This window comes from Apteryx mantelli, chromosome 1, assembly GCF_036417845.1.
Source record: "Apteryx mantelli isolate bAptMan1 chromosome 1, bAptMan1.hap1, whole genome shotgun sequence".
Lineage (NCBI taxonomy): Eukaryota > Metazoa > Chordata > Aves > Apterygiformes > Apterygidae > Apteryx > Apteryx mantelli.
Window position 1 is genome coordinate 104,387,490 of NC_089978.1, and position 27,850 is coordinate 104,415,339.

The 27,850-nt window shown below is 41.2% G+C and overlaps 1 protein-coding gene across 1 annotated transcript; it reads right to left on the reverse strand.

The window, feature by feature from the left end:
• Window positions 1-2,552: 2,552 nt before the first annotated feature.
• LOC106494893 (trifunctional purine biosynthetic protein adenosine-3-like) lies at window positions 2,553-27,195 on the reverse strand. Its single transcript, XM_067289778.1, has 21 exons — window positions 27,051-27,195; window positions 26,150-26,245; window positions 25,315-25,489; window positions 23,530-23,641; window positions 22,838-22,897; window positions 21,846-21,971; window positions 21,022-21,109; window positions 19,517-19,602; window positions 18,821-18,989; window positions 16,391-16,622; window positions 16,161-16,255; window positions 15,310-15,419; window positions 13,056-13,254; window positions 12,249-12,500; window positions 11,834-11,986; window positions 9,040-9,246; window positions 7,862-8,005; window positions 7,404-7,534; window positions 4,757-4,898; window positions 3,443-3,558; window positions 2,553-2,825 (listed from the first exon to the last, which is right to left on the reverse strand). The coding sequence occupies exons 1-21, from the start codon at window positions 27,193-27,195 to the stop codon at window positions 2,553-2,555; spliced, it is 3,111 nt and encodes a 1,036-aa protein (XP_067145879.1).
• Between the last annotated feature and the right edge of the window lie 655 nt (window positions 27,196-27,850).

Sequence of the window (27,850 nt, forward strand, 5' to 3'; positions counted from 1 at the left end):
TGTATCACCACACCCAATTTCAGAGGGCTGTTAGGAACACAATTAGTAACAGAGTTGTTTGATACCATGGTGATAGTCTGGAGACTTATCAGAGCACAATAACTAGCAGCCTATTCTCTTTTAACCTTTTATTTGTTAGGTTTGAAACAATCAATCATGCTATGTAATTCAAAGAATATACAACATGAAGTTACTACAGAGTTACAACAGACCAAGAGCAAAAGCAGTAATATGTTTATCTTATATATATTGTCCAAACATTTGTTAATCTATCCTTGTGACAGTTCCTCCTGTTTCTCCGAGATCATCATGAAAATACATGTTGTTCTTTGCCCCAGTCATTGGAGTGCAAAAGACAAACACGGATTTCTGTACGTAAATGGCAGAGCTGATGGGAGGGAACAATTTTTTCCCCCCCTCCTGAACTAGTGAAACACTTACCAGTATCCACATGTAAAAACAAGAGAATTTAAAGCTTTTTATTAGAGCTGACTCATGCTTTCAAAGAGCCTGATACAGCCAAGAGCCAGATATACAGTATGCGTCTTACTAGTACAGTACTTGTAATTCAATTCCGAAACAAGAATACATTTTGTTCACTGCATCTAATGGCTATTAGTGAACCATCCCCTGGAAAATTCAGCTCCGGTTACTTCTTCTCTAGGTTGTTCAAATAGCTTCTTAGCTAGCTTTCTTCCCCTGATTTATGTTACTTGCATGCAGGTTATTATTCTGGCAGATAAGAAATAAGCCTCCCACAAAATAAAGGTTTTATTTAAAAGCAGCGACTCTCTGGGTTAGGTGATCATTCAGTCAACACAGAGAAAATGGAAATTTTCCTGCCACTGCAAGTCAAGCTGGGTATGTCTTGTTCTGCTGATTTCAAGGATGAAGGAAGGAAAATGCCTGTAATCTGGAAAGGGTGTTCCTAGTCCCTTTAATCAATTTTTTCCCCCTCAAGATCCAGAAGTTTTAATGTTAAATTCTGGGATTCCTGTCTGCTCCTCCTTTCAAGGAGTAGGGGAAAGTGTTTGGATTTACCATCAGTATACACTGATAAAACATCCTGACAAATAATCCTTGCAGGGGAGTGAGTTTGTTTTGTTTTGCCTTCTAAAAGTTGCCTGCCATTGTTCGCCTTTGGATCTTCTGCTTGGCAGCTCACTAGACATCTGTACTTGTTAAAAAGGCCTACAAAGAGATTTTATTCAAACAGTAATTTCCCTGCCCACTTTTGCCTATTTGACAGCACCACACCAGATCAAAGTGCCAGTAGCAGCAATTTTGGAGTTTGTCAGTCAACAGGAATTAAACATTTTAAGTGAGGGTTGAATTAATTAACATCACGTACCTCCATATTACTCTCACACAACCACCCTGTGGGTGGAAGTAGTCCAGTGTAGCTTGAATAAGCATGGCTTCAGTCACAAACACTAGAAAATATCACTAATACTCAGTGCTACTGTTTGGCTTTTATCTACCTCAGACCCTCTCTACAGGTCCACCCTGCAAGCAGCTGAGGCTGGCCCCAAACATTTGTTACTGCACCTCTCCTGGAGGTTACGGTTGCCACCTCAAAGCCCCGGGAACCCAGGAAGTGTTCCTTGTCCGCTCCAGGGCAAAGGCTGAGCGGCAGCCAGGGGTGCTCTGTACTAACCCCACTGAGTTCACACAAATACTCTAGCTCACAGGAGTCGGTGGTGATGCCAAAGCATCAGGGAGCAAAGGGACATCTTCAATGGCTCCAGTTAGGTCTGAGGGTTGTGGGCATGGGCTTGGCCCCAGGGGAGGGGACCAGCAGGGCTTCTTCCCCCCATAGCCTCTTTGACTTTTCTGTGGCTTGTGACACCATCACGTGCTCTCTTCTAACAGAATTTGTAACCGTCTCCTTATGAGGAACCTGGCATTAATGCTGGCTCCAACGCTGGCACATGTTTACACGTCCTCCTCCCCTCCATTCCCTGAGGAGCTCCCACAGTGATGGGGCTCACAAGGACAAGGTCCTCATAGGCTCCCACCTCTTCCCACAGAACTACACAGGTGTCCCTAAGCCTCATTCACCCCCCCTCCTCATGCCAGGCTGGGTCCCAGTTCTGACCTGCCCTGACATGTTTGGCCTTTTCCGTCCGAAAGGAGCTGGTCACCCTCTTGCAGCAGCACAGGTCCAGTTTGTGGTTGCTTTGTTTAGCTCTGGGTACTCTGCAATGTGATACAGCCAACAAATATTGATCCTTCAAAAGAATTAATTTCCCTCTGAAGCATTAGGCCATCTTCCCAGCTTAACCCCCCACTGCCCTCTTTGATTTACAACACAGTATCTTCTTTATAGATCAAAAAACAGAACAAAGAAATTCAAAATCTGAAATGCCAGTCTGGCTTTCCCAGCCAATTTTGCAAAAGAAGTGTAACTAAACCCATAAGCTATGGGAAATAGACCACGGCTCAGAATGGAAACGTGTGACACTGATACACCTGAAGTCAAAGAGAAGCACATCCACGGGAAGGAAGGAGGAGAGAAAGACGAGAAGAAAGCAAACCTCTCCTTAACCTAGCTACACTGTGTTGTCGTCTTGTGGCTCTGGAGTCACAAGAGAGGAAGCGCAGCCTCTCTTCTCTTCCTGAAGACACAGACTTTGGCCCCCTTGTTTCCAGCAGGCTTTACCATCAGCTCCTAACTGCACTGCTCCACTGGCCACCAGCTGTAGGGCAATGGGAAAAGCCCGGCACTCAGCTTCTTTAACCCTTTCTGACAGCGTCTCCTCAGTGTCATCTGCCTTCACAGACACAGGCTCCTGGTGGATCACTGCTTTTGGACTAGATTCCTCCTAAAATGGAGATATTGAAAGTCTCTTAGGAAAGGCTGGTTAATGGTGTCAGGAAGGTTACGGATGATGTGGTTTGTGCAGAGAAGGTCTCATGAGATGTATCAGTAAGAGTATCTGCAGTTGTGTGCAGGAGGCTGAAAGTAAGTCTGGAAAGGCTTGCCACCCACAAATTAGGGGGTAGAGTGGGAAGAGAGACATGGGCTAGCAGATGCAGAGAGCAGTTTGCTGAGTGTAGGAGAGACTGAAGAAAGCCGGTAGTGCAAGGGAAGAAGAGATGACCTTGGGAAGCCACAAGCAAAGGGGCAAGGGGTTAGAAACAAGACAGACAAAATGACATCAAGGGACAGGGCCTGCAAAGGGCCTCCCCAAACACACAGAGTAAAGCTTCAGAGGGTTCCCTGGTGCTGCTATATTGGCCTGACTTTGGCCACCCCAGTCCCAAGTTGTCTTTCCAAATGAAGTGTAACAACTCCCACACCTTCCTGTTTCTACTGGTAACTTTCCCAGGATTTTCACACACTCCTTTTACTTCTTCCTGCTTCTGCCTTCAGAAAGGAAAGAAAAAAAAACAAATCTTTTTCCATAACTTACATACCATTAGGCAAGAGGACACTTACCAGGACGAAATGCACTGTGCAGCCTGTGACTTTGAGGTCCGTTCGCAGGGCTTGCTGATGGGCATTTCCACCTTTGTTTGGTGGGAAAAGCGATGGGGAAGCATTCAAAATTTTCCCTAGGCATCAGTTTGGGAGGAGGAAAAAAAAAATCATTTTGAACCGAATTTCCTTTAAAAATAAAAGTGAGATGTTATCATCAATTCAAAACAACAGCATCTGGCACTACTCAAGAGTTCAAATGGTCCCAACAGCATTCAGAGTATAACAGACCATGTTCAGCTTAAAAAGCAAAAATACAAGTGGTGTTAAGATCTCTGAGGAAATCTGAGGAAGTGTTACCCTGATCTGAGGAGGGATTACTTTTCCAGGGACACAAATGACAGTGTACAGGCTTTGGCACTGGTCAGGCAAACACATTTCAGTTAACGCCAAGGATCTCATTTGCTTTTGCAGCAGAGGATGGGCAGCTGGAATCATAAGGCTCTCTCTCTTCCCCAGTGACCAGCCCTAGCGCTGCAGATGAGGGTCTTGGAAGCTGAGGACTTCATACTCTGCAGCCTCATGCTCAGCCACTGCACAGATGGAAATTATTTTTCAAAGGAAACATAATTCCCAAAGGAGCCTGTCCAAGTGCAATCTGAATAGCGAGTGAATAGCTTCTGAGCAAGGTTTCAACACTGACTCAGTGCCCAGAGCCAAGAACCAACAGGAGTGTGGCCCTCCTCTGCTGGCCCAGAGCATGCGTAAGGGAACACAGCAGAGCTACACTTATTCGGGGTCTCTCATAGCGTTATTTCCAGCACAGAGTATGGAGCAGTGCTATGCTGTGCAGCTGTTATGGCAACACAGGAGGGAGATGCACTGAGAAATCAGTCTCTCTCCCACTTTTCTGAATAATAACTGCAGGGAACAACTTCTGCACAGCTCCTTGACAAACAACACAATTATGCTGCCTATCACACTAATGCAGACAGAACCAAACTTCTACCTACCTGCTCCACAGGCATTTCTCCTTTCCAGTAGGAAGACAGACAGACCAACTCCATGACAATGATTTTCCCCTTTGTTACTCATTATGCCAGCACAGGGTGTTTCTCTGCCCCTGCACAGCCAGACTCCTAGCACTGACTGGGATGAATAAAAGCATATGGTAGCCCCACTGATCTACATGCAATCAGATGCAGAGAAAACCTACTCAGTGTCAGCAAGACTGTGAGAGATTTATCCGAAAGATGAAGAATTACTACTATGTATTTCTGGCAAGACCAAGCATCTGTATTTTCATTTCTCCTTTACAGAATTATAATTTCTTACCTTTCCATTTTCTGAGAAAAGGACTGGACAAAATTCTCATAAATCCTGAAAGACATATCAGTTCAACAGAGAATTCTTCAAGAACTTGGTCAATTGTGCTGTCAAATTCAGAGCGGCTCCCATACAACTTATGATCAATCACCTAAAACATTAAAACACAACAAAAGCCCTATCAAGGAAAGTAACTTTATGCAAATGGCAGCAGCTACATGGGCAACAAAGAGAAAAGAAAACATTAATTCCAGGACACTTGAGGATTTCAAGAGCTGTAAGTTTGTATGTTATTCATATAATATACATATAAATCCATATAACATTCATGTAAATATTCCTGGGAACACCCAAATCGCTTGCTAGCTAACACAGGCTGTTCTGCACAGGATATTTTCCAGTATGTGTAGAAAGTCTAAATGAGGAGAAGCCAACTATGAAAAGAGAAACACATGGGTAGTACAGTATCGGGGGGGGGGGCAGGAAATAAGGGGGAACACATCAGAAGATATTGACCTCTCACTCCAGATTGTCTGGCCAAAGACTAATGTAAAATAGTAATGAATTAACAACATGACCACCAGCCTTTCTACGGTTGTTTACTGAAATTCATGAAATTTTAAAAATTCACAAAATTTAAAAAATTCAAATCTACAAAGACAACAAACTGACCAAACATTCTGTGTAATGGTAGGAGTTGAGTCTTGTTTCATTTCTACTCCTCCCCTTAGCTGAGGCACCCAAGAATCACAGAATCACAGAATGGTTGAGGTTGGAAGGGACCCCTGGAAATCATCTAGTCCAACCACCCTGCTCAAGCAGGGTCACCTAGAGCACTTTGCCCAGGATTGTGTGCAGATGGCTTTCAAATATCTCCAGAGAAGGAGACTCCACAACCTCTCTGGGCAACTTGTTCCAGTGCTCTGTCACCCTCACAGTAAAGAAGTTTTTCCTCATGTTCAGATGGAACTTCCTGTGTTTCAGTTTGTGCCCGTTGCCTCACGTCCTATCGCTGGGCACCACTGAAAATAGTCTGGCCCCATCCTCTTTACACCCTCCCTTCAGGTGTTTAAACCTATTGATCAGATTCCCCCCTAAGTCTTCTATTCTCCAGGATGAACAGGCCCACCTCTCTCAGCCTTTCCTTATACAAGAGATCCTCCAGTCCCTTCATCACCTTAGCAGCCCTTCACTGGACTTGCTCCAGTATGTCCATGTCTCTCTTATACTGGGGAGCCCAGAACTGGACACAGCACTCCAGGCGTGGCCTCACCAGGGCTGAGTAGAGGGGGAGGATCACCTCCTCGACCTGCTGGCAAAGCTCTTTCTAATGCAACCAACCCAGGATATCACTGGCCTTCTTGGCCATGAGAGCACATTGCTGGTTCCTGGTCAACTTGTTGTCCACCAGCACTCCCAGGTCCTTCTCCACAGAGGTGCTCTCCAGCAGGTCAGTCCCCAACCCGTACTGGTGCATGGGGTTATTCCTCCCTAGGTGCAGGACCCTGCACTTGCCTTTGTTGAACTTCATGAGGTTCCTCTCCACCCACCTCTCCAGCCTGTCCAGGTCTCTCTGAATGGCAGCACAGCCCTCTGGTGTATCCGCCACTCCTCCCAGTTTCATATCATCAACAAACTTGCTGAGGGTGCACTCTGTCCCTTCATCCAGGTCACTGATGAAGTTGAACAGGGCTGGACCCAGTACTGACCCCTGGGGGACACCACTAGCTACAGGCCTCCAACTAGACCAAGACAAGTGTTGATTCAAATAAGGGGATAACAAAGCTGTCACGCTATTAACTGTGAAAAATGTGAATGAATTTTGGCATAATCTTTTTTTCCAGAGATGAGTCTTTATACTGTCAGAAAAAACATACCATGTATCCAACTCAGCTGTTAGGGAAGCCTGCTGAAAACTTTTCAATGCCCAGAGAGGCTCTTAACAGCATTTATTCCCATCTGAACAGAGCTGTACAAATGAAAACTGTTCAAAATTTTTAAGTGTCAGAAAGATGAGTTCTACATGTTCTACACTTTGCCAAATACAATGACATGATGTGATTCTCTTTCTGTAGCTTTGTTTTATGAAACAAACCAGTGAAAATTTCCATAACAAAGTGCTACTTTACTGACCAAAGGTAGGAGAATGAGACTTATTTGGTGTCACTGAAAGTGACTGAGCACAACATAAGACAAATCTTTCTAAGAAGTGATCAGCCAAGAAGACAACATGCTTATGTGTTTCACAGAGCCAGAAGTCTTACCAATTTCTGTTAAAATTGTAAGCTTCATGGGCTATGGTCTCAGTACCAAATCAGCAAAGCACTTGTAAAAGTAGAATGTAAGCATACTGACTTCAGTGTGATTTAAGCACATCTCTAGATGTAGACACATGCTCATTTGAAGTTTCTTCCTAAATCTGGACTGCAAGGCTCACTGATGAGAAGGGAAAGACACTCACTGACTCCAGTGAGCACTGCGTTAAGTCCCTGCAGCTTTCAGTTCTGTCTCTACTGATAGCTTTGACAACTTCATGCTACATCCACTTACCACATGAAAATGTAAAACATGAATTCATACCAACCATTTAATTAAGATCTACAGATTCAGTATGAGTGAGTTGATGATAAAAAGGAAAGGAAATGGGTGCCTTTACCCTGGTGGGAATTCCAGCCCGGGCTGCGTTTCGTAGTTCTTCTACCCCAGGCTTGTTGGAGATGACAAGGACAACTTCAGCAAAACTGCCTGGTTCTTTTGCATAACTGATGAGAGCTGCAAGGTTTGTGCCTCAAATAAAGATAGAATAAACATTCATGAAATAGATGAGCATTTACGTCACAGAGAAGCAGCTCTCAGTTCCGTTTATATCCCAAAAATCTTGGTTTCAACAACTGAGCAAAAAGAAGAGGACTAAGGAATTTGTGCACAAATAATGCTCATTTGTTAAGCAGTACAGGATATCTTCTTGACTTCTGGTCCAAATGCAGCCCTGGTTTTAGAAGGCTCCATAGACTCCACTGAAAAAAAGTGAAGGTGGATGCACCTATATCAGGGCTGAACTCAACCTCTCCTTTGTAGGGACATTTTCCTGTGTGATGATAAATGCAAGCTCACCTGTTCCAGAGACGAGAACAGCTACTTTAACTTTGTTCTTTCTGGGCTGGTGTGGACTCTCTACATCAGCATTATTCAGCAGACGTTGGGGGCTGCTCAGGTGCAGAGCTTCAAGAAGATTCTCGACTTCAATGCGAGAACCTCCTTCAAATATGTGAGGAAAGCGTTACAAATAAAATACCTCAGATTTTATTTTTCCATCAAAATCTACTTTGTATAGTTCACTAATGAGAAGTTTCAATCAAGAGAAAACCTATCAGCAATGACTTTATGCCAATGCTAACTCAACTACAAAAACGTTTACTACTCAAACCAACTCACACAAGTAGCTGTGCTGATCTCTTTTATGTTACTCACTTGCAGAATTGTCTGCAAGGACCTAGGTATGGCATAATCTTTTCAAGGATTCTCCCCATCTTTTATACTTGCCTTCCTTCTTCTCTCATACTGCAAAATTAAACTAAAATTATGTTGATGGAGCTGAGGTTTCCTTTTGGCTGCCCAAACTGCTCCCCAAGCTTCTTGAGGACAGAGGGGTTTTCGCTCATGTCTTGCTGACAGTCAGCCAGAGGACATACCAGAACAAAGACTTACCATCATATATGACTAAACGCAACTACAGCCTAGCCTTGATCTTTACACTGGATCCATGTGAGTTGGAAAGGGATTGGAAAGGAGGTGGGTTGATTACAGTGATTGTGGTAAAATATAATCCACTAAATAATGTTAGAGTCCTACACACAGTCATCAGAGGGATTTACTCTAGTCTCAAGCAGGTACCTAGGTAAGACATTGTTCAAGTAATGTCACTCTGGTAACAACTTATTCACTTCTCCCTGTATTTAAGAATGAAATCTAGATGTGAAGGGTGCCAACTAGCTTCCACCCTAGTGAAATGACAGGGAAAAGATTTGAACTACACAAACCTTGCAATAAGGAGACTCCTCAGCGCCTACAGACCTGAGGACAAGCAGTACCTCCCAAGCAATGCTCAGCACTTTACACAATCACACTCTAAAACAACTTACCTTGTACTGACAAATTATATTGTGCATCCCTAAGGGCCTAGGGGAAACCCCTCTGAAGAGGGGAACAGGAGAATTTGGTTACACTTTGAATGAAGCCATAGCCCACTGACATTTTTTTTGTCTTCATTTCCAGTTAGAACTCCTGCTAACCTGTGTGACAAGGGGTAACAACTTTCCCGATCAGCCAGGCTTCCTCATGCCTCTGTATATCCTTGAGAACATGTTGAGCCAGCTCCTTCTGCACAACCAAGACTGCACCGATCCCACAATTAAATGTCTGAGCCATCTCCTTCTCAGAGAGGTTTCCCTCTTTGTAAAGCCAGCAAAATATGTCAGGAATCTTCCAACTGAGAGCATCTGAAAAGATTAAAATTTGTACAGGGTCAGCACAACTGTTTGTTATCCACTTTTTATTATATACAATGATGGCAGTATCATAGAAGAGCTGAGACTACTTCTCTCTATTTTAAGAATACTGCCCAACTAGCCAACTTCCACTCAAGTTTATGGGTGCTGTTTAGCTAGAGGTTTCTAGATATAATTTATGCAAGCTGATGGGCGAGTGAAGAGTTAACAGGACTGAAGTTTGTCAATTGATATGCAGAAGAACTGATAGCACAAGAGCTAACGTGCACAAAGCTGTTGAACAGAGGACTTAACAGGACTAAAGAAGTCTACCAATCGATATGTGCAAGGACTGATATGCGCAAGGCTGCGGAATGATTAACAAGACTGGAAAAGTGAAGTCTGCCACCTGGAATCTGCACAGACCCCCGGGGAGGGAAGAAACAATATGGAGGTGTTGTGGTCTTGCCTCGCTAGCAGGGTCCTCCCAAGCAGACAAACAGACAGTCCTGTGATTGTGAAACTTGCTAAAAGTCAGCAAAAGCAGTGTTTGCCCAGAACCCCAGCCGTATAAAAAGAGACTTGGGAGCTAGGAGACGTGACCTGATCATCCTCTCCGGCTGGACCGTGAGTATTCCCCCCCCTCCCCTTTTCCTGGGACGCTGGGGGAAGGTAACTCCTCGAGGTTGAGAGCCCTCTCACTAGGAGAGTGAACAAGAAAGCTTTCAAGTAGGGATAAGCAGTCCTTCCAATTAATAACGCAGTAATCGACGGTTTCAGGTTATCCTTTCTAAATTAGTAACTGATGGTTTTGTGTTATCCTTTCTAAATTAGTAATCGCATTATTTTAATGGATGTTACTAATCCAAGAACTTGTGTGAAGAAATAAACATCTTTTTTATTATTATTATATTACTGTCTCAGTCGTTGCTATCGAACCTTCATAGCATGACAGCATGACACAAGCTAAGACTTCACTAGGCTTTGTCATGAGAACATGTAGGAAATGATGGTGAATTAAAACGCACTCATTCCTGATCAGCCAGAATGACTAAGTAACAGATCACTAGCACCTCTTCCATAAGAGATAAAGGAACTGTGGGACAAATCATCTCTGGCTTCTTTGAACTATTTAGGCAGTTCCTGCTTTTCTGTTTTGAAGAATCAATAGTTAGTGTAAGGGTGTGTACTCAGGTGGGTTGATGGACAGATTGGAGAACCACAACTCAGCGGCTGAGTGGGAGCAAAACTGACTGCAGACCTGGAACTTCACCACAGGTCTTCGAGGCTGTGCTAGGTTACAGAGTAGAGCGGGGCAGACTGATCTACACATGGATGGGAAGCATGGAGGGGATTTCACAGTGACCCTACTCATGCAGGCATGGCCTCAGGTTGTCTGTGGAAAGCTTGATGCCATATATTTGCCATCTTGATTTCATTTTAGAAAATTCTAACAATCCTTAGGGCTTGTTATTTTGTCTGTGGTTCCAGGCACCAGTAAGCTGTGCACCACCTTAGCAACCCGGGTTTATTTGCCCCTTTCTAATTTTGTTCTAGTGAAAGACAGACAGACACACACCCTCCTCCACCTGCAAGATTTGGACTCTGATGAACACATTTGTTTTTACTATTTTGAACTTATGAATGCTTTTCCCAATTTCAACTGCAACGGAAATGTTCTACCTTAGCTAAAGATGTCAAATGGTAATCTGTTGCCTGATACCTGATTTCTGTAGATTCGGGGATGCTGAACAGATCAAATTTCTCAAAGAAACCAAGATGAAAGTTTTAGCAATGGGGAAGCTACCTCCTACCATAAAATTCCATTAAATGACTCACACTGTGACTTTACAGAGGCAGTTCTTATCTGTGAGCTATCTGTGCAATTGTTTGTATGTGGGGTAAATTTTTTTCTCTCTTGGTCTTCTCTTCTGTCACTGCTTCTTACCTTTTTTGTTTGTCTTAGCTTTTGTGTTTCTGGGTTTTTTGGCTCAGCTGTTCAGTAGCAGAGGCAAAGTTACTGTTAGCTCTAGCTGAGAGAAATTACAAGACAGAGAGATGCTTGTTTTTTCCACAATTAAGTTTGATGCAAGATCTTCCCCATTACGAGCCTGATTTTGAATCCCACACTTTGTCGAGCTGAAATCAATTCATCTGAAATTGCACAGGCAAGCTTCTATGTCAGACTACAATTTTCCTGGAAAACTTGACTGATATTAGGCAAAACATTTGGGAGATACAGAGACATTTAGAAAAGTGGAGTGATATCACTTTCTAGACAATTTCCTAATGTTTATTTTAAAGAAAAGTCATGACTCAAAACTGTCTTGACCAAGAAACTCCTTTTGTCCTAGAGCAGCTGCCTACACACTCTCCTCAAATTTCCTTTCTCCAACAAGAAGGTGGTACCTATCAGCTGATACTTACTTAAAATAGGAAAGTTTTGGGCATGCTGCTTGGAAAGGCATTGACTTTGGGTCATTCAGTCTCCAACTCTATAGACATACCCTTCTAAGTGCCTTTATAACCGAAGCTGAAAAATCAGGTCCATGTTATATATAAATGTTGTCAAATAGAAACGTTCGTCTTTGATGCTTACCAAGGACTGCGCTGACGTGTTCTGGCAGGATTCTGGAGATGCCCTCCAGCAACCCCTCCTCAGCAATAAAGGCAAAAGCCTTCACGTGCCCTGAGCGAAGGACAGGAAGCAGAGATTGACTGTACATTTTTGCTGGAGTCAGCAGTATTTCTCCTGCAAATGTAAGTGATAATGCAATCAATTTGTTTAAAATTCTCTGAGCAGGTTCCCTTCTGCTTTCTGTGGCAGACAGCCCTAGGAAGTGGCAAACACTGCTGGTCCGCTCTTCCAAAACTGAGGAAGCAAGACTACATACCTACCCAGAAGACTGACTAACCTAATCCATGCTGAAACAAGCAACCCTTGGCAGTATCTAGTTATGAAGATGTCTCAATGCAATTCATTTGCAGGTTTGCTTTTAAGAAAGATATTATACCTAGAGTCTTGCCACCACATCCACCAGGTGCTGGAGAGGAGTAACGTAAGGAGGACATTAAGAGAATCTTCCTTATGATGCTAAAGCCATGGCCATGAATCCCGGAGGAGGCCAGTCCAATAAGCACATCCTCCTCATCAGCTCTCTGCAGCCCCAAGTACATCTGCCCTCGCTCCACTGCGCCAACCACAAAGCCAGCCAGATCGTACTCTCCAGAAGAATACATGCCAGTTAGCTCAGCCACCTCCCTGCCTAAGTGGGGAGAGAAAGCAGTCAGTACTGGCTGTAAATGTGTTTTATATTAACTTTAAATCGATGGCATCTTCTAAAATAGGCAATGTATCCAGGACTGCTGCAAAGATGTGCAACCATGCACATTCAGATACCTTTTAAAAATCTTTCTTGGTTTCTTACCTAAAGGTTTCAGCCAAACAAAGCTTCATGAAGTTACCAAAACTTTTTTTTAATTTAATGCTACTTATCTGACACCTCTCTGCTATGAGTGAACATCAGAGAGGGAATGAAAATATATTAGCACTTCAAGAATGTGAGGCTCTCCTTTGTACAAGGATAAATAAGGAGGAGTCAGGATCCAAATGTGTGAACGGCAAAAATTAGCCATTTTTCCTTGCTGACCCATTTTAAAGATGCAGGAGAGTTTGAGCCCAAAGGCTTGCCTGTTTTTTCCAAACACAAGCCAACAGGTTTAATGCCACATACTGCTTCTGCCTACAAATTTTATTTCACTAATAATCATTTTAACATCAGAAACTTAAAAAAATCAAAGCAGAAGAGGAGTGTTCATACCCAGAAAAGCGCATCCTGCATTTTTGCAAGCTTCAGCCATTCCTCCTTTGATTGTTTGAGTCACTTCAACATCAAGTTTGCCACAGGCAAAATAGTTGAGAAAGAAGAGGGGCTCTGCTCCTTGAGCCAACATGTCATTGACACACATGGCAACCAGGTCCTGACCTACGGTGTCATGTTTCTTACATGCTTGTGCAATCTGAAAAACATGGTGGGAACCAGCAGAAGTGACAAAAGATATGCAAAACTCAGACTCCTTGTCAAATAAACATTGCTCAGTCATTTAAGCAGGAAGCATTTAAGCAGGAATCTTCTCTTCCCTGATAAGAATCACAACAGAAAATACACACAGAATATATCTAGTAGATCATCTAGTTTAAATGTAGAGAAACCAGCTCATTTTCTTGCAGAGAAAAAAAATTGTTTTGTTTTTTGAAACATTAATTCAAATTCTAGCTCCACCTACCCAGAAACTCTCATTTTGTGTTGTTTGCTTGTTTGCTTGTTTTTTGGGATATTATGTCGATCTAGAATGAGAGATGTCTAAAAGCAATTGGAAATTCCTGGGGCATCCAACCTACAGTACAGCCCAGCAATTTCCAAAATTAAGGCCAGGTTGCTCATCACTGTGTGTTCTGCTGTACTTTTACCTACTAATTTGACTGGGCTACACAGCAAAACTCAAAGAATGTCATTAAGTAGTTTTCTTCTTCAAGTCCCTAAGGTAGGAAAGGCCTCAGTCTCACCCTCCTCAAGGAGTCTTTTGATCCTAGGCATCTCATGTTGTAGATGATAACGTGGGTCTGGTCTGTAGGTCCCTTGAAAGGCAGATCTTACATAATGCAATATCCTATTTCCCTCAGGAAGGCTGCTATTGGGTTTTAAAAAAAGTTACCAAGGTGTTTGCATCCTACCAATAATGAAACCTGATCCAGATGTTATTGAAGGCTTCTCTAAAGTGGTGACACTTATACCACTGTAACAGAGGTTTTCACACTGCCAGGGATACACCAGAGTAATTCTGTTTGTGCCAACTGCTGATGTAGATACACTGCCACACAGCTTGCACAGTGCAGTTTATCGCTGTTAGCTACCACTTCAGGGTCTGAAATAGGACAAAGATTGTATATGTACAGATAAATTCTCAGGGTAGCTACCTTCTACTTATACAACTCCATCAGTACAGTTATACCAGCACAGAAAAGTTCAGTACATATAAACGGGCAGGGGAAAAATGCAGATAAAGACTATCGTCAGATTTAAAATGGCAACATATCAGCACCTAAACAAAGTCTGAGTTTGGTTTACAAGCCTGATTTCTTTCACAGGCTGGTGGATTTAGAAGCACTATGGAAACCAGCCATCCCACATCTTTTGTTGCATTGTAACATCTCCCTCCCACTGATGCAGTAACAATTCAGACAGGCACCAGCCAACTTTTTCTTGGCTGAGGAAGGGTCTTGGGAAGGGTCTGTGTAAACACAGTTGGGAACAGCTCTCTGCCAAGTTTAAGGAACAAGGACTCAAAAGAGCCAGCACCAATCAGTTTTTCATGCTCAGAGGTGTTCAAGGATGTAAAACGGGAAAAGACCTTCTGGATTATTATGTTCACTCTCCTGCTGCTGCAGGAAGCCACACCACATCATCCTGCTCCTACAGGTATAAACACCAACTTGAAACAAGTTAAGTTGCTGTGCTTGACTAGTGAAAGGCAGCCTCAGATTTCCCATTCTCTGGCAGCTGAAAGCCTCCTATTTTCCATTATGAATATGTTCTTGGCTCAACTTGTCCTATGTGTTCTTGTATAATTAGCATCCTTTAGCTATTTGTTTCTATTTCCTCTCAATGTCTCCTTCCCCCATCCTTCCGCCCTGTGCCATGACAGAGGCAGTCATACTGCCTCTCTGCACACAATTTATTAAGCTCAGCCTGACAGTAATCATCTTAGCACTTCTCTGTACCAATTCCTCTCTAAACTGGCCTTTCTCAAAGCCAATGGATCCTCTGTTTCATAGCAGAAATTCTGGTTCTTAGTTCCTCAGTGCCTGGCTAAATATATTATTATCATTTCATCATGAAATATCCAGGACCTCCACATTATCAATGACATAAGCACAGGACTTGCCCAAATACCATCTACAAAGTTCAAATGACCAGTGTGGTGGACCTGTAATGTCTTTCTAATGCTCATAAGGGTGCGGCATTTAAAACAGTCTCGGAAGCTAACATGAGCTATAGTCAAGTTGCGAGTTACCTGCAGTTTGGGTCCAAGGCCTTTAGTTCGAGATACCAAGATAGGATCATCATAACCAGATGCTTTCAAGTCAAAGAAACCAGTAAAACCTCTTACTTCTGAATGACAGCCTGCCAAGTATAAATACATGGGGGATCATTCTTAAGGGAAATTAAAAAAACCCAAAACACTCACCAAGGCACAGCAAATTATGATTGATTGAAGAAGACAGCACTGTGTCCACTGACAGCATTGTGCCCACTGACAGAAACACACATGGCTTTATGAAGCATAGACCCCAAAATTGCATATTTCATGATGTTCTAACTAGATCTTCATTGTTCTGTATTTCTGACCTATGGATTGTGTATAGCAAAGGTTAAAGCATTCACCAAATTGTTAACAGCTCGCTTTTTTCTTTATGCAGCTCATTTTTCAAAGGAGGAAAAGAATAAGAAATTTTCCTCAGTGGATCATTGCTGAGAGTAAAGGCCACAGTCTGAAGAGCAAATTACAAGTTCAGTGATTGCTAGCCACACCCTAACAACCGCTTGGATATTGTATGCATACATACAACTGGTAGGACCACTTCTGTCCAGTGACGTACAAAACCACTCCATTAATCCATGAGTTACTCTGCTCACTAGATTGCTCTTGGACAACTGCAATAACCCCTGTGTGAAGCCAACTGTTTTAATTAAGCAAAGGAAGAAGGATGAGAAAGAAATAAGAGCTTTCTTTCTTAATGGTGACTGCAGCCCAGTTTCTCAAGCTCTGTTTCAATGCCAGGAGATCATCTGAAAACTCCTAAGAAAGCAAGCCCTATTTCATTCAGTATACTGAGAAAATTCAAAGACAGTGCCTAATCTTACCTGATTTGGTACCACTTGCAACTGATGTGTGTGGCTGATGAATCAAAACATCACTGGTTATAGTTTCCACACATCTCTCCTTGTATATCAGACCTCTGCAGAGAGGAAAGGGCATGCTAGCAGCAATAGTGATATTTTCCGCACAGACCATCATTCATCACGCAAATACGAACAATATACATAAAACTTTGGACTAGCTTCTATTTCTGCTAGTGCCTTTGCTTACATACAGAGACTGTTTGAGAAGCCGTATACCCCGATGGCCAATGTCCTTCCTGTAAGTGGCACCCTTGAAACGTATGGCTGCTACTCCCCTGTTGGCTTCTCCCAGTGCTTTCATCAGATCCTCCTTAACAGCAGTGATGGAGAGGACTCTGCCACCACTTGTCACCACTCTGCCGTCCTTCAGCGTTGTGCCAGCATGGAACACCTGCAGCCCTAACTCTTTGGCTTGAAGCAGCCCTACAGAAGCAAAAGGAGCTCTCTGAGTACTTTGAATCACATATAATGTTGGCAAAGCAGTGAAGATTCAAGTCCTTTCTTTAGACAAGGGACAAGAAAAATGAAACTTTCCACCTTCCTCTTCCCCTGAGAAACACTAGCCAGTGAAGGCTATCCCAGTTCACTGGCCCTGAGCCTGCCTTCTGAGACAGCCATCCAGGACACACACGAACGGAAATCAAAGAGACACAGTAGGACATATAACTGTTCTGAGACACAGCAAAACTGTGCTGAATATTGTAATTGTGAATAATTTGTGCAAGGTTTTCCTGTATGAAATTATTCCTCAATTCATAAGAATTTACTGCTTGGAGTCTCCCTTCTCCTGGATATTAAATCATTAGTGTTCATGTTAGATCAGCACCACCCTAACTGTCCTGCTGTGCCCGCTCCACGCAGTTCCCCACCACATTTGCAATTGATGCTCTACAAACACTTGCAGGTAGCTGTCTGATGGCTAAAACTAATGACATATTTTGTTCTTTTAATTTCTGTTTCCATATATTTTCCTGTTACAGGAAAGCAAAAGTGCTCAGAAGAGTTGGGTTTTTTTTTTTTTTGATTCATATTTTAAGATGATAAGGGAAGGGGAGGAACTACTGCCACTCTCTGGGAAAAAAGTACAGTTTTCCCCTTGCTATCAGCTAGACAGATTTTACAAATGATGAAAAGGAACCTTTATACTTGCTGGAGGTACAGTGTGTTGCACTACCATATCACTGCCCTGACAAGGTCAAAGCTGAGCCTTAACTGGCCTTGCTGCAATGTAAGCCTAACTCCTTCCCATCATGTTTTAATGAATACTCCAGAATAAAATGATTGTTAAACCATTGAAATGGGGGATAACAATGTGAAAAAATAGAAATAAATGAAAAAAACCCCTACAATTCCAGGGGCCAAAAGTATAATAACGAAAGAACGGACTGAATTTCATTGTTTTGACCATCTTTTTTGTGATTCACAGGCAGGGTAGTCTTATCACCTCACTCCTAAAGGTATCAATGCCAACTTGAAAGAAGTTAAGTTCCTGAGTATTACTAGTGAAAGGTAGCTCGCTGACAGAGGGGCTGAATCAGTTGTGGGGGGAGGGGGTTTAGTTACAGAAATGCACAATTTCCCGGAATATCACTGACAAAACAAACTACAGTCAATGACTGAACTAGAAGAGGACGATGAGGGAAGAAAAAATGAGAGCAGAAATCTTGACAAAGGAAAAAATAATATAACATGACTTCCTCTCTGGCTGATAGAAGGTAGCTGGAGTTCTGAAAAAAATAAGGTGGCCTTGATAAAAGACCAGCTCTCTGGGTTGTTCTGCACAATGCATAGTATTGGACTGGTAAGGCAGAAACTAAGGGGAGAAGGAAATAGTTCTGCAACAGTTCCCTCTATTTTTTAAACCAGCTCATAAAAAAAAAAATCCTAATGATATATCAAAACACAAGAATTCAATTTTAACCTCAAAATAAATTTTAATCTAAAGTCCATATGCCCACCTTCCCCAAAACCCTTCAGTCCCTATAAAGTGGAGGTCCTATAAGGGTTCCCAGTCTTTTACATGTGTTACACAGCAGCACATGCTTTTGTTCGCCCATCATCTAACAGCCCTGGCTAGCCGGCACAAGGGAATAAACCAAGCTGATGGAGGAGGCACGCACCACTCCTATTATAAAGGCCACAGGTCCCAAAGTTTCATCCTTATCGCTTGGTCAAGCATTAGCTAAGATAAGCTGACCCTTACCTCCCCACAAAGGAGCAAAGCTAGCAAAAAGCAGTTATGAGCATACAACCTGTGGTCCATGTTTCCAGCACAGTTTGTGGAAGAACTCTATAGGAACTCATCAGGTTTTTTCTAGGAGGACATAATGCCCCATCACCTTCTTATCTCAGCAACAAGCTACAACCTGATATTTTTGGAATGATGTAATTTTAAACATCTAGACCCTGTGCTACTTTGGTCAGGCATGCATTTCAGTTAAACGATATTAGTAAACAGCTACTCCTTCTACAAGGATAAAGAATGGCAGGTGAAGGCAGATTCTGATGACTCTGTGAAGGGGGATGGAGAAAAGCAATATAGCTTTCTGGGAGAAGAGGTAAATGCAAACTTATTGAAGTGCTAGGCTGAAATTAAATAGTAAACAACCTACTGAAGTTACCTGTTACCTCCATGCCTTTGTCATAGTCCCCTGGGTATCCTGTACTTGCCATGACCACACACACAGCTGTACTATTTTCTGACCAAGCTGGCATGAAGCTACATAGTTTGCCATCAATCGTTGCTTGAATCACTTCATAAAAATCATTTTTAAGCAGTGGAAGAATTACCTGCAAACAATTTGGAGAGTGATAGGAGTTAATTCTTATTTTGCTGACTTGTTCAAATTCAACTTAGAGAAGTAACTTAAAGCAAATTCAGTATACAGAGAAAATCGGTATCTGACAAACTGAATATACTGTATTTTCCTATACTGTATCTGTAGATTTGGAAAATATCAGTGAACATTAATTAGTAGCAATTCTTTGCAACAGGTAGAAACTCACAACACAGCACAGGAGATTATGTAGAAGGAATATGAATCTAGGCCCCCCTCAGTCTGTTTCCATCCATAAAAATAAAATCTTAGCAACAGCTTAACTTAACTTAAATTCTTTAACTAATTAATTCACAGAAGCTGACTAGCTAAAACTTTAAGTTACCGCACACACTGTCTAAGACATTCTCATTCAGATCTGCATGTTGAGGAGACAGAAGACATAAATCCAAACACATTACTCAGTTTCTTTAGCAGTTAACTGGAACAGTCAGAGGTGAAAAATGAAGCACTTTTAAGTTTCCAGCATCTCTCACTCACCTGGCACTGAGGGTCACCAAACTGACATTTAAAGTTTAAAATTTTCACGCCATCTTTGGTAAGCATTAATCCTGTTTGCAACACACCTTAACAGAAAGAACACAGCCAAGTAAATGAATTTAAACACTTACTTTTCAAGGACTCCTTAACATGCAACAAAATATTTTGGAATGTGGGATGCATTTCTGCAAAGGGAATTAGCAGCAGGGATTCTGCAGGTAGTTATACTCAAGCCATAATAATTTCACACTAGCCAACAAAGTGGCTAGCAGTAACATGAGGAGTACTGTGTCTCATTTTAGACTGAATACAACGGAAAGTAACCTTTCTGCATCAGAAAGCAAGTTCTGCCTCCTGCTACAGTCCTCTAATTTCAGATATTCAGAGATCAAAACAAATTGAAAGGATAAAAAAAAAACCAAACAGTTCCCACAGAACTCCATTATGCAGGCCTTACTTTTGTGTTGGTGTTGGTTTGGTGCTTTTTACCACAAAGTGCACTATTGTTACATATAAATATTTCTGAATTTCAGGAAGAAGTGCCAAACCAAAATTCACTACAGATACTAACAATCAAAAATAAGCAAAACTTACTGAAGTTGGTATTCTGTAATTTCTGTTGCAATACACATATGCGATAATCTAGAACTGGCCTTTCGTTGTATATTCAGGAAACTAATCCTCAGATAACGACAAGCGTTAAATATTAAACTCTACAAAGCATCAGGTCCTCCATCATCATCCTGAAAATGCTCAACACCCACTAATTTCTTACTGCAGATTCAAGCATTGTAAAAAAAAGTTACCAAATAGCAGAGGATACTTGGCATCTTCTGAGACTGGAACCCAACTCTACATATATGTTATACTCATATTCTTCTCTACCAAAAGCAGTCACTTGCATGAAATGACAGCTGTGAGCATCAGCTCCCTTTTTCAAAACAGTCTTAAGACCAAGTTCTTAAGAAAATTTTTATTACTGTGTATAGGAGTGAACAGTACAACCAAATTTAAGTATAAATTATACCTCGAACTACAAAGGGTCTGGTTGCAACTATTTTAAAAATAAAAATTATTTCAACAAAAATACAATATGTTTTATAGCCCAAGATTATACAGATTGAGTGTTTTCTAGCTACCAGGATTCATTTCTTTTTGAAAGTTAACAGTTGTAGCAATCAGATGCAGGCTCCCACTGGTTAACACTGTTTACAAATTTCCCACATTCCAGCTGAGGTTTCTGTTTCATAGTTAATAATCCATCCCTCCAGTGTCTGCACATTACGAAAAAAAAAACAGGCATGATAAATCACCTAAAATGCCATCTGGAAGAAAAATGAAAGTTCTTCTCTCCAAAGGAAGAGCTATAAACCAAATCAGTGAGGGTTAACACTGCATGAAAAATGAACTTTTTTCTTTTGACAATACTATTTGGAATTCAAATGTAAAAATGAAATGTACCTTGTTATGACTTTACCTTGTTTTTCAATTGAATGCTTACTTACCTACATAAGCTGTTCCTTCTTGTCTCATACTATCAATAACATGTTGAAGGATAGCATCACTGATTTTCTCTAGAAGAACTTCTGGCACCTGACGATCAACATCAAACTGATTGAGACAGGGATGACATTTGCCGGACTAGCCCAAAGGATCTGGAATTACTGGGGTAAGTGATGCCTCAGCTACGTTTCCTGCTGTCCCACTCCTATCTGGCATAGTCCTTGTGTCAGGGTGCTGCTGCCTTAATGACAGACACACTAACGCTGTGCCTCCTAAGGTTTTTTGTTTGGTTCCTTCTTTCAATAATAACACTTAGGCCTTCTTTAGAGGGACGACTTTAAGGAGATTTGAGACACTGGCAATCTGGGCTGTACAAATAAAACAGTAAGACTGTTTTGGTTTGTTTTGGTTCGGTACTTACAGAAAAGCACAGTAATAACGCACTTGATCAGCACATTTAGAACAATGCAGCTAGCTTTAAGAATCAACAATAAACCTAAGTTTACGTTCAAGATAAAAAGACTCCAGGCCTGCTGGGAGTTTTGCAGGGACATTTCAAGTAATGCTAATAGAAGCAGAGAAACACCAAACTTAGAAGTAATGGAAAAGATAAGAGAGAGACCGTTCCTCAGAACACAGCTTCATGAAATCTTAAAGAATGACTACGAATGTTTGAGCCCCGTGTTGACTTATGAGAGCAAAGCATCAATCAACTCCAGAAGAAATTCCACCTATATCATAGAAACAGGATTGGGTCCTAAAGGAGACACACTAACCACAGGTATGATCACCCTTCTTGCAGGCTGAGGTGGGAGGACTGCTATACCTGAGGCACTGGGCAATAAGCTCCCATCCCTCCAGTGTTTGGGCCCTGGTCGCCATCCAGTAACCGCTTGTGGGCCTGGGCTGGGGGCATTGAGGCAACAGTGACACCATCCGTGAAGCACAGGCACTGTTAAGAAATGCACACAACACAGAAAGCACAGTGACAGTGTCCCGTCCAAAGGGAAGTTAACACTGCAGGTCACAGACTGAGACTCTCCTGCCAGTAAAATATAGGAATCAAAGGGAGAAAGCAATGGGATACATTTATAGTGCTGCAAATCCACTGACTTGAAGGATTCTTTGAACTTTTTTTTCTTTTTTTTTTTTAATTTGATTGAGAAAAATGATGGCCTTCATAAGAACTCCTTTTGGGTGAATTAATATCTTGACTTAGCACTCATTTGGAGGTTTGCTTACCTCAAGGCATGCGAATAGTCTTCTTCAGCTTGACAGAATTACTCATATGTTTGAAGTTAAACATCTGTGTTTGCAGGACTGGGGCCTGAATGAGTGTGAGGTATTTTCACTGCAGAACAAACCTTGCACAGAGAATTCATTTTCAGTTTTCATGTAGCATATAGCCCCCTGATATATATGCTTAAGTTTTATCCTGCCACTGAGTAATAACCTACAGCAAGAAAAGTGCTAAAGTAGGCGCTAAGTATTAGCATAAAATTAATTATGTAACAAGAATTACAGAGGTAAAAGTCCATGCAAGCATGTTTTAGGTCAGCCTAGAAAAAAAGATTAAATTGCATTTAAAAAGAACACCATTATTGCCAGTTTATGGCTAATATAGAAGAAAATTCTACTCACAACTTATATTAATTAATATGAGATAAAATTGCTTAGCTTGCATATTTATGTAAGTGCCAAATAAAACACAAAAACTATTTGAAACAATAAATGTGTGTGTTTATGCATACAGAGTAGCAATAATACCAAGGAATAAAAGCACATGACCGTACTGTTAAACCAAAGTTGAACACATACAGAAAGCTCTTCCCCTTGAAGAAGTTCTTCAATGATAACCATCTCTCCAAACATTCTGTCCTGCAGAGACAAAATCTTCAGTTACTAAACATGACATCTACTAGCTAAATCCTCTCTTCTCTTTCTTCTAACAGAAAAAAAAGGACGTATATAAAAAAAGCCAGCCTACTTGAATTCTGGTATGTTGAGCAAAACTAATGGATCTCATTCAAAGATGAGGGAGGCACATCGAAACGCACCTTATTTGACTCCAGAAGCCAACGGAAAACGGAAAAGCTGGAGGGGCAGGGAAGTGGGACCCAGTGCTGCAACGAGAGAGCAGACACAAACTCCACAGAGCCCTGCTCAGTGCCCACTGTCTGGGACAAACATGAGGAATTTGAGGATGCCACCCAGAGAAACTCCTCAGTACCCATAAAGACAAGGAACAAGGAGAAAGTCCCACAGTGATCGAATCTGACAGATATGTGGACTGAAGTATGCCTAGAGAATACATATAGCAACACAGCAGCAATGCAAATTTTGGTGCAAGTTTGATGGATTCGGTTTCCAAGTCCATCCTGCTCTTAGCCAAATGGGTGAGTTTGTGCTGAAAATACTTATGTCCTACAGCTGAGCTCACAAATTCATTCTGCACAGGGCACAGAAAATCAAGAATTGGATTCCTACTGTTTAAATAAAGGGCTCTCCACCTGCATAATCTCTTGGACAGCTCTGCAGGCTTCTTCTTTGCTGGCTGCAATAGTCACTTCTTTTCTAGCAGCAGGGCCCCTCGCCCGTACAACTCGTGCAGGAAAGTCTGTGCTTTAAAAGAAAGCAAAAGTGAGATTCCGGTATCCCTACTGCATCCAGTGAAAGGCACATTTTTATGGTGAATGCCTCCCATATTCTTCTCTTTTTCTGAACAGTCAAGGAATAACACATTAGAAAAGTACATTCCCTGCTAACCCATCTTGTCAGGGCTCTTACAGACTCATCACAGGAATGTGGACTGGAAATGCAGGAATTCTACTGTTGGCTCTGACATCAACTCAGTGTATACACCTGGACCACTCACTTAAACTTTAACACCTCACAACTTCTTTTCCCTCTCTACAGTTGGGACAGTATTTATTCCTGCTGTAGGATTGGAAAGATGAATTCACAAATGATTTATAGGCTTATAACACCAGACTTACAGTACATAAACCTATATACCATTATGGAAACTCGTATTATGGTTCTGAGATTAAGGCTGAGTTAGGTCTTGCTCGTAAAGCATATGTTAAAACTAGCATATTAGCAGTGTATCCCCAGAATTGTTCCACTTACTCTTGAACACAAACTAAATTTGGAGGGGAGAAAAAAAAAAAGGACTGTAAGGACCGTGTGACATTTTAACTACACTTTATACATTCACTGCTCTCCAGTTTGTGGACAGTCAAATGAAATGTCCCTGTCAAAGAGCTGATTCATCACACTACTAGACTATTATCTGACACAACATCCCATTCCCTTCTCCTTTCCACACTATGATTTATATTAGGATCAATCTCAACCCTAGATTTTACAAGTAGCCAAAGAGCTGTTCACACAGAGCTCCTTTCCTCCACAGCTTGGTGTGTCCACCTGAAATACAGTATTTCTTTTTGAGTCTTAAGCATGCTTACGGAAATAAAAATTGTTGGCATGTTTCTGCATATGGCAATAATACAGACTAAACGTTCTTACAGAGAAAGTCTCAACAAAGTCAGAGATAAGGCTGTTTTGTTTTTTGCTAAAAAGTTCCACCAGATTACACCACATGAAATACGTAATAGCAAAGACAAGCAGTCTATGAAACTAATACACAGGCACAGACAGTGTAGATGTAGCTGAACACGGCAGCTGCTTTGTTCTGTGGCAGTGGACTATCACTGCTCTAGACCAAAACAGCCACAGCAATAAATTACTGTCCCAAAGGACTCCCAATGACTCCAGAAGCATTACTGCTCAAAGCAATTGCAGAGATACGCAGTTACATTTCTCTCCATGTGTAAGAGAGATGCTGTCTGGCCCTGAAGAAATAAGAGTGTGATCCTTACCTTATGAGTATTTGATCAGTCCTCCCCAAACCACACCACAGATATATTTTGCTATTTGTTTGTGTAGAAACGACCCTTGCCATTACAGAACACAGTTACTGAAAGATTTGTTGAAATATTTTTCTCTGCAAAACATTCTTTTCTTTTAAATGGCTAAACAGTGTCCTCGAGAAGCCAATCAAAGGGAAAAAGCTGTGATCTGTGAACAGAAAAATCAACCTGCTCAGGTGCCCTGCACCTTGACCATCCTATATCTGATTAAAAATCTAATTCAATAATAATCAGTAGCTATTTGAAAAGTTCAATGTTTGAAAAGAAAATACTTCCTCGCTAGTTCTAGGCAACTATGATGAGTGAAGGCCAAGCATACAGATAACTTGACAGAGAAGGAATTTCCAGTGTCAAAACATTTACCTGGTAATAAACCTGCAAGCTTCTTGAGGATTGGTGAAGGCTTTCCATCTTGCTGTTGGGATTCCATGCCGATCCAGAAAGGCTTTGGCAAAACTGGTATTGGACTCCAGCTGGGCAGCTTTTGCAGACGGTCCAAAACATCTAACTCCAGCTGCTCTCAAGTCATCAACAATCCCTAATTATCAAAAATACCAAAAGAACAAAGTCATCTGTTCAGAAACATCCAAATCATTCTAATATAATGAAATTCTAGCAACTGTTACACTCTTCCTTGTCTTAAATAGCTAATTCTTCCTTAAAACAATGTTCTGAACATCCAACAATCTGTTTCACCACTTAGTTTTAAGAGGTCTTCAGCTCTTCATTTTACTAAGTACTGTCACTGTGACCACCCCATGACTACAGCTGGGACTGCCCAGTACTTCTGTTCACTACTTAAGTCGTGGAGATCTTACTGTAATACATTATAATCAACACTAGTAATGACTGGTGTAGGGTTGCACAGAGCAACAATCTTAGGACTATTACAGGAAAACTCTGTATAAAGGAAAGCACAGCAGAACACACAAGAACAGTTGTAATCATTACAGATTCTTGAATCTGCATAGTTTCCTCTGACAATTTCTATTGTATAAAAAGCAGCATACAGCTATCAAGCCAAAAGTTTAAGGTGATTACAGCTTACATTTACAAAATACTGTAAACCGCTTTCTTGCATTTTTCAGTTTAATTATGGCAGTGTACAGCTGTGCAGCTTATGATCTTAATAACATCATTTTAAAGCAGAATTCAAGGTCTTGACTTTTCCTGTCAAAATAATTTATTTCAGCCTTACCAGCTGCCAAAAGAGCTTCTTGTCCAACTAACACAAGTCCAATGTTATGATCTTTGCAGAACTGGGTAACAATAGTATGATTGCTGACTAACACAGCTGAAAAGGAAAAGGATGTATAATTAAGTTACAGTACAAAGCTTAAACAACAGATGGAAGATGAGAATGTCATGGTTCCATCGCCTTAAATAGTATGATTAAAATGTTGAAATTGACTACAGCCCGTGAAGGGCAAAGTAAAACAAACAATACATTAATAACAGAGTCCAGAATGAACAGTGAACATTTCCAATCTGCATTGATGTTTTTTAATATACAATCACTAACTTATTAACTATATTCTATTTGCTATATGTAATCAATATAAGCTTTTAAAAGCTGCTTATCATAATAGACTAGCACCTTTAAAAAATGAAATCATAAATTCATAAGGAAACAGTTCAACACTTGAGCACAGATTTATTCAGTGCCAGAGGATGACGTAGCTAAAATTAGCTGAGCAGCCTGGGCACAGACCAGAGAAGTTTCTATCTGGAACTTAGTATCTTTAAGACCTCTGTTTCTCTATTAAGTTTGGCTGAAATTGGTCAGTGAATTCAAGCATGACAGTGGGAGGAAAGAGATGAAGTGTGGAACTATACAGTCTCATATAAGCCTCACTTCTGAAGAAGCTAGGCTAAAAATACATACAATATGATGTTTTACCCGGCAGTTCTACAATCAAAATCATCAAAAACAAAACCTCCAGAAAAAATAAATGTCTTAAATAATCTGTGGTACCAGTAAAAGAAAAGAATGATTGTTAGCATGTACTGACTCAATGCAAATATGTTAAGTTTTGCTTCAGTTCCAACACCTATATGACTGATTGCTTGCAGAATATTTGACTTTTTTCCCTTTTTACCTGAATTTGAAATTTTTCCATTGTCAGCTGTTCCTGCATTTCCTGGAGCGACAAACACTTGTTTTACATGTGGAGACTGGGCCAATTTCCAGGCCAGAGCGTGCTCTCTCCCTCCACTGCCAATCACAAGCACCCGATCAGCCATTAGCCTGTGCAAACCGAGAATCATTACATATAGTACTATATATTTATTTCATGGAAAAATAAGCAAAAATATAGAAGTGATTTCTCTCTCAGCCACTTATAATTGGTAAGTAATCTCAACCCAGTTCTTATTAGAAAGGTACCTATATACATCAGAACAAAGTGACTGCACTACAAGTGTCATTGGACGGTCACAGCATTCACATTTTGCATTACACAGAGACCACAATTAAATCACTGAGAAATTTTCCACTTGTTTCAGCACAGTCAAGATTTCTTTTCTTAAGTGTCCAGGCTGACACAACCTTATCTTGACTAGTTCTCATCCAGTCCTTCACACAACTACGACGGAGTATTGACAGGACAGGACAGAAAGTTTCATACAAATGCTCTCGGTAACTCACCAGAGAAGCATACTTCAAACTGAAGACTGCAGTCAGTCCAGGAACTTTTATGAGCATACACATTTTCAATATTAAATGGCAAAAACAGTTTTCAGAACAACAGATTTTATACTTTGACAATTGCTAAGAGGGTGACTGCAGCAGAACAGCATGCTCAATAAAAGAACAACTGTTAATTTCACTAGTACACTGACATTTAAAACAGTTTCTCAATAATATTTCTGGGCAAATTAGTTTTGATTTATTTCAGAA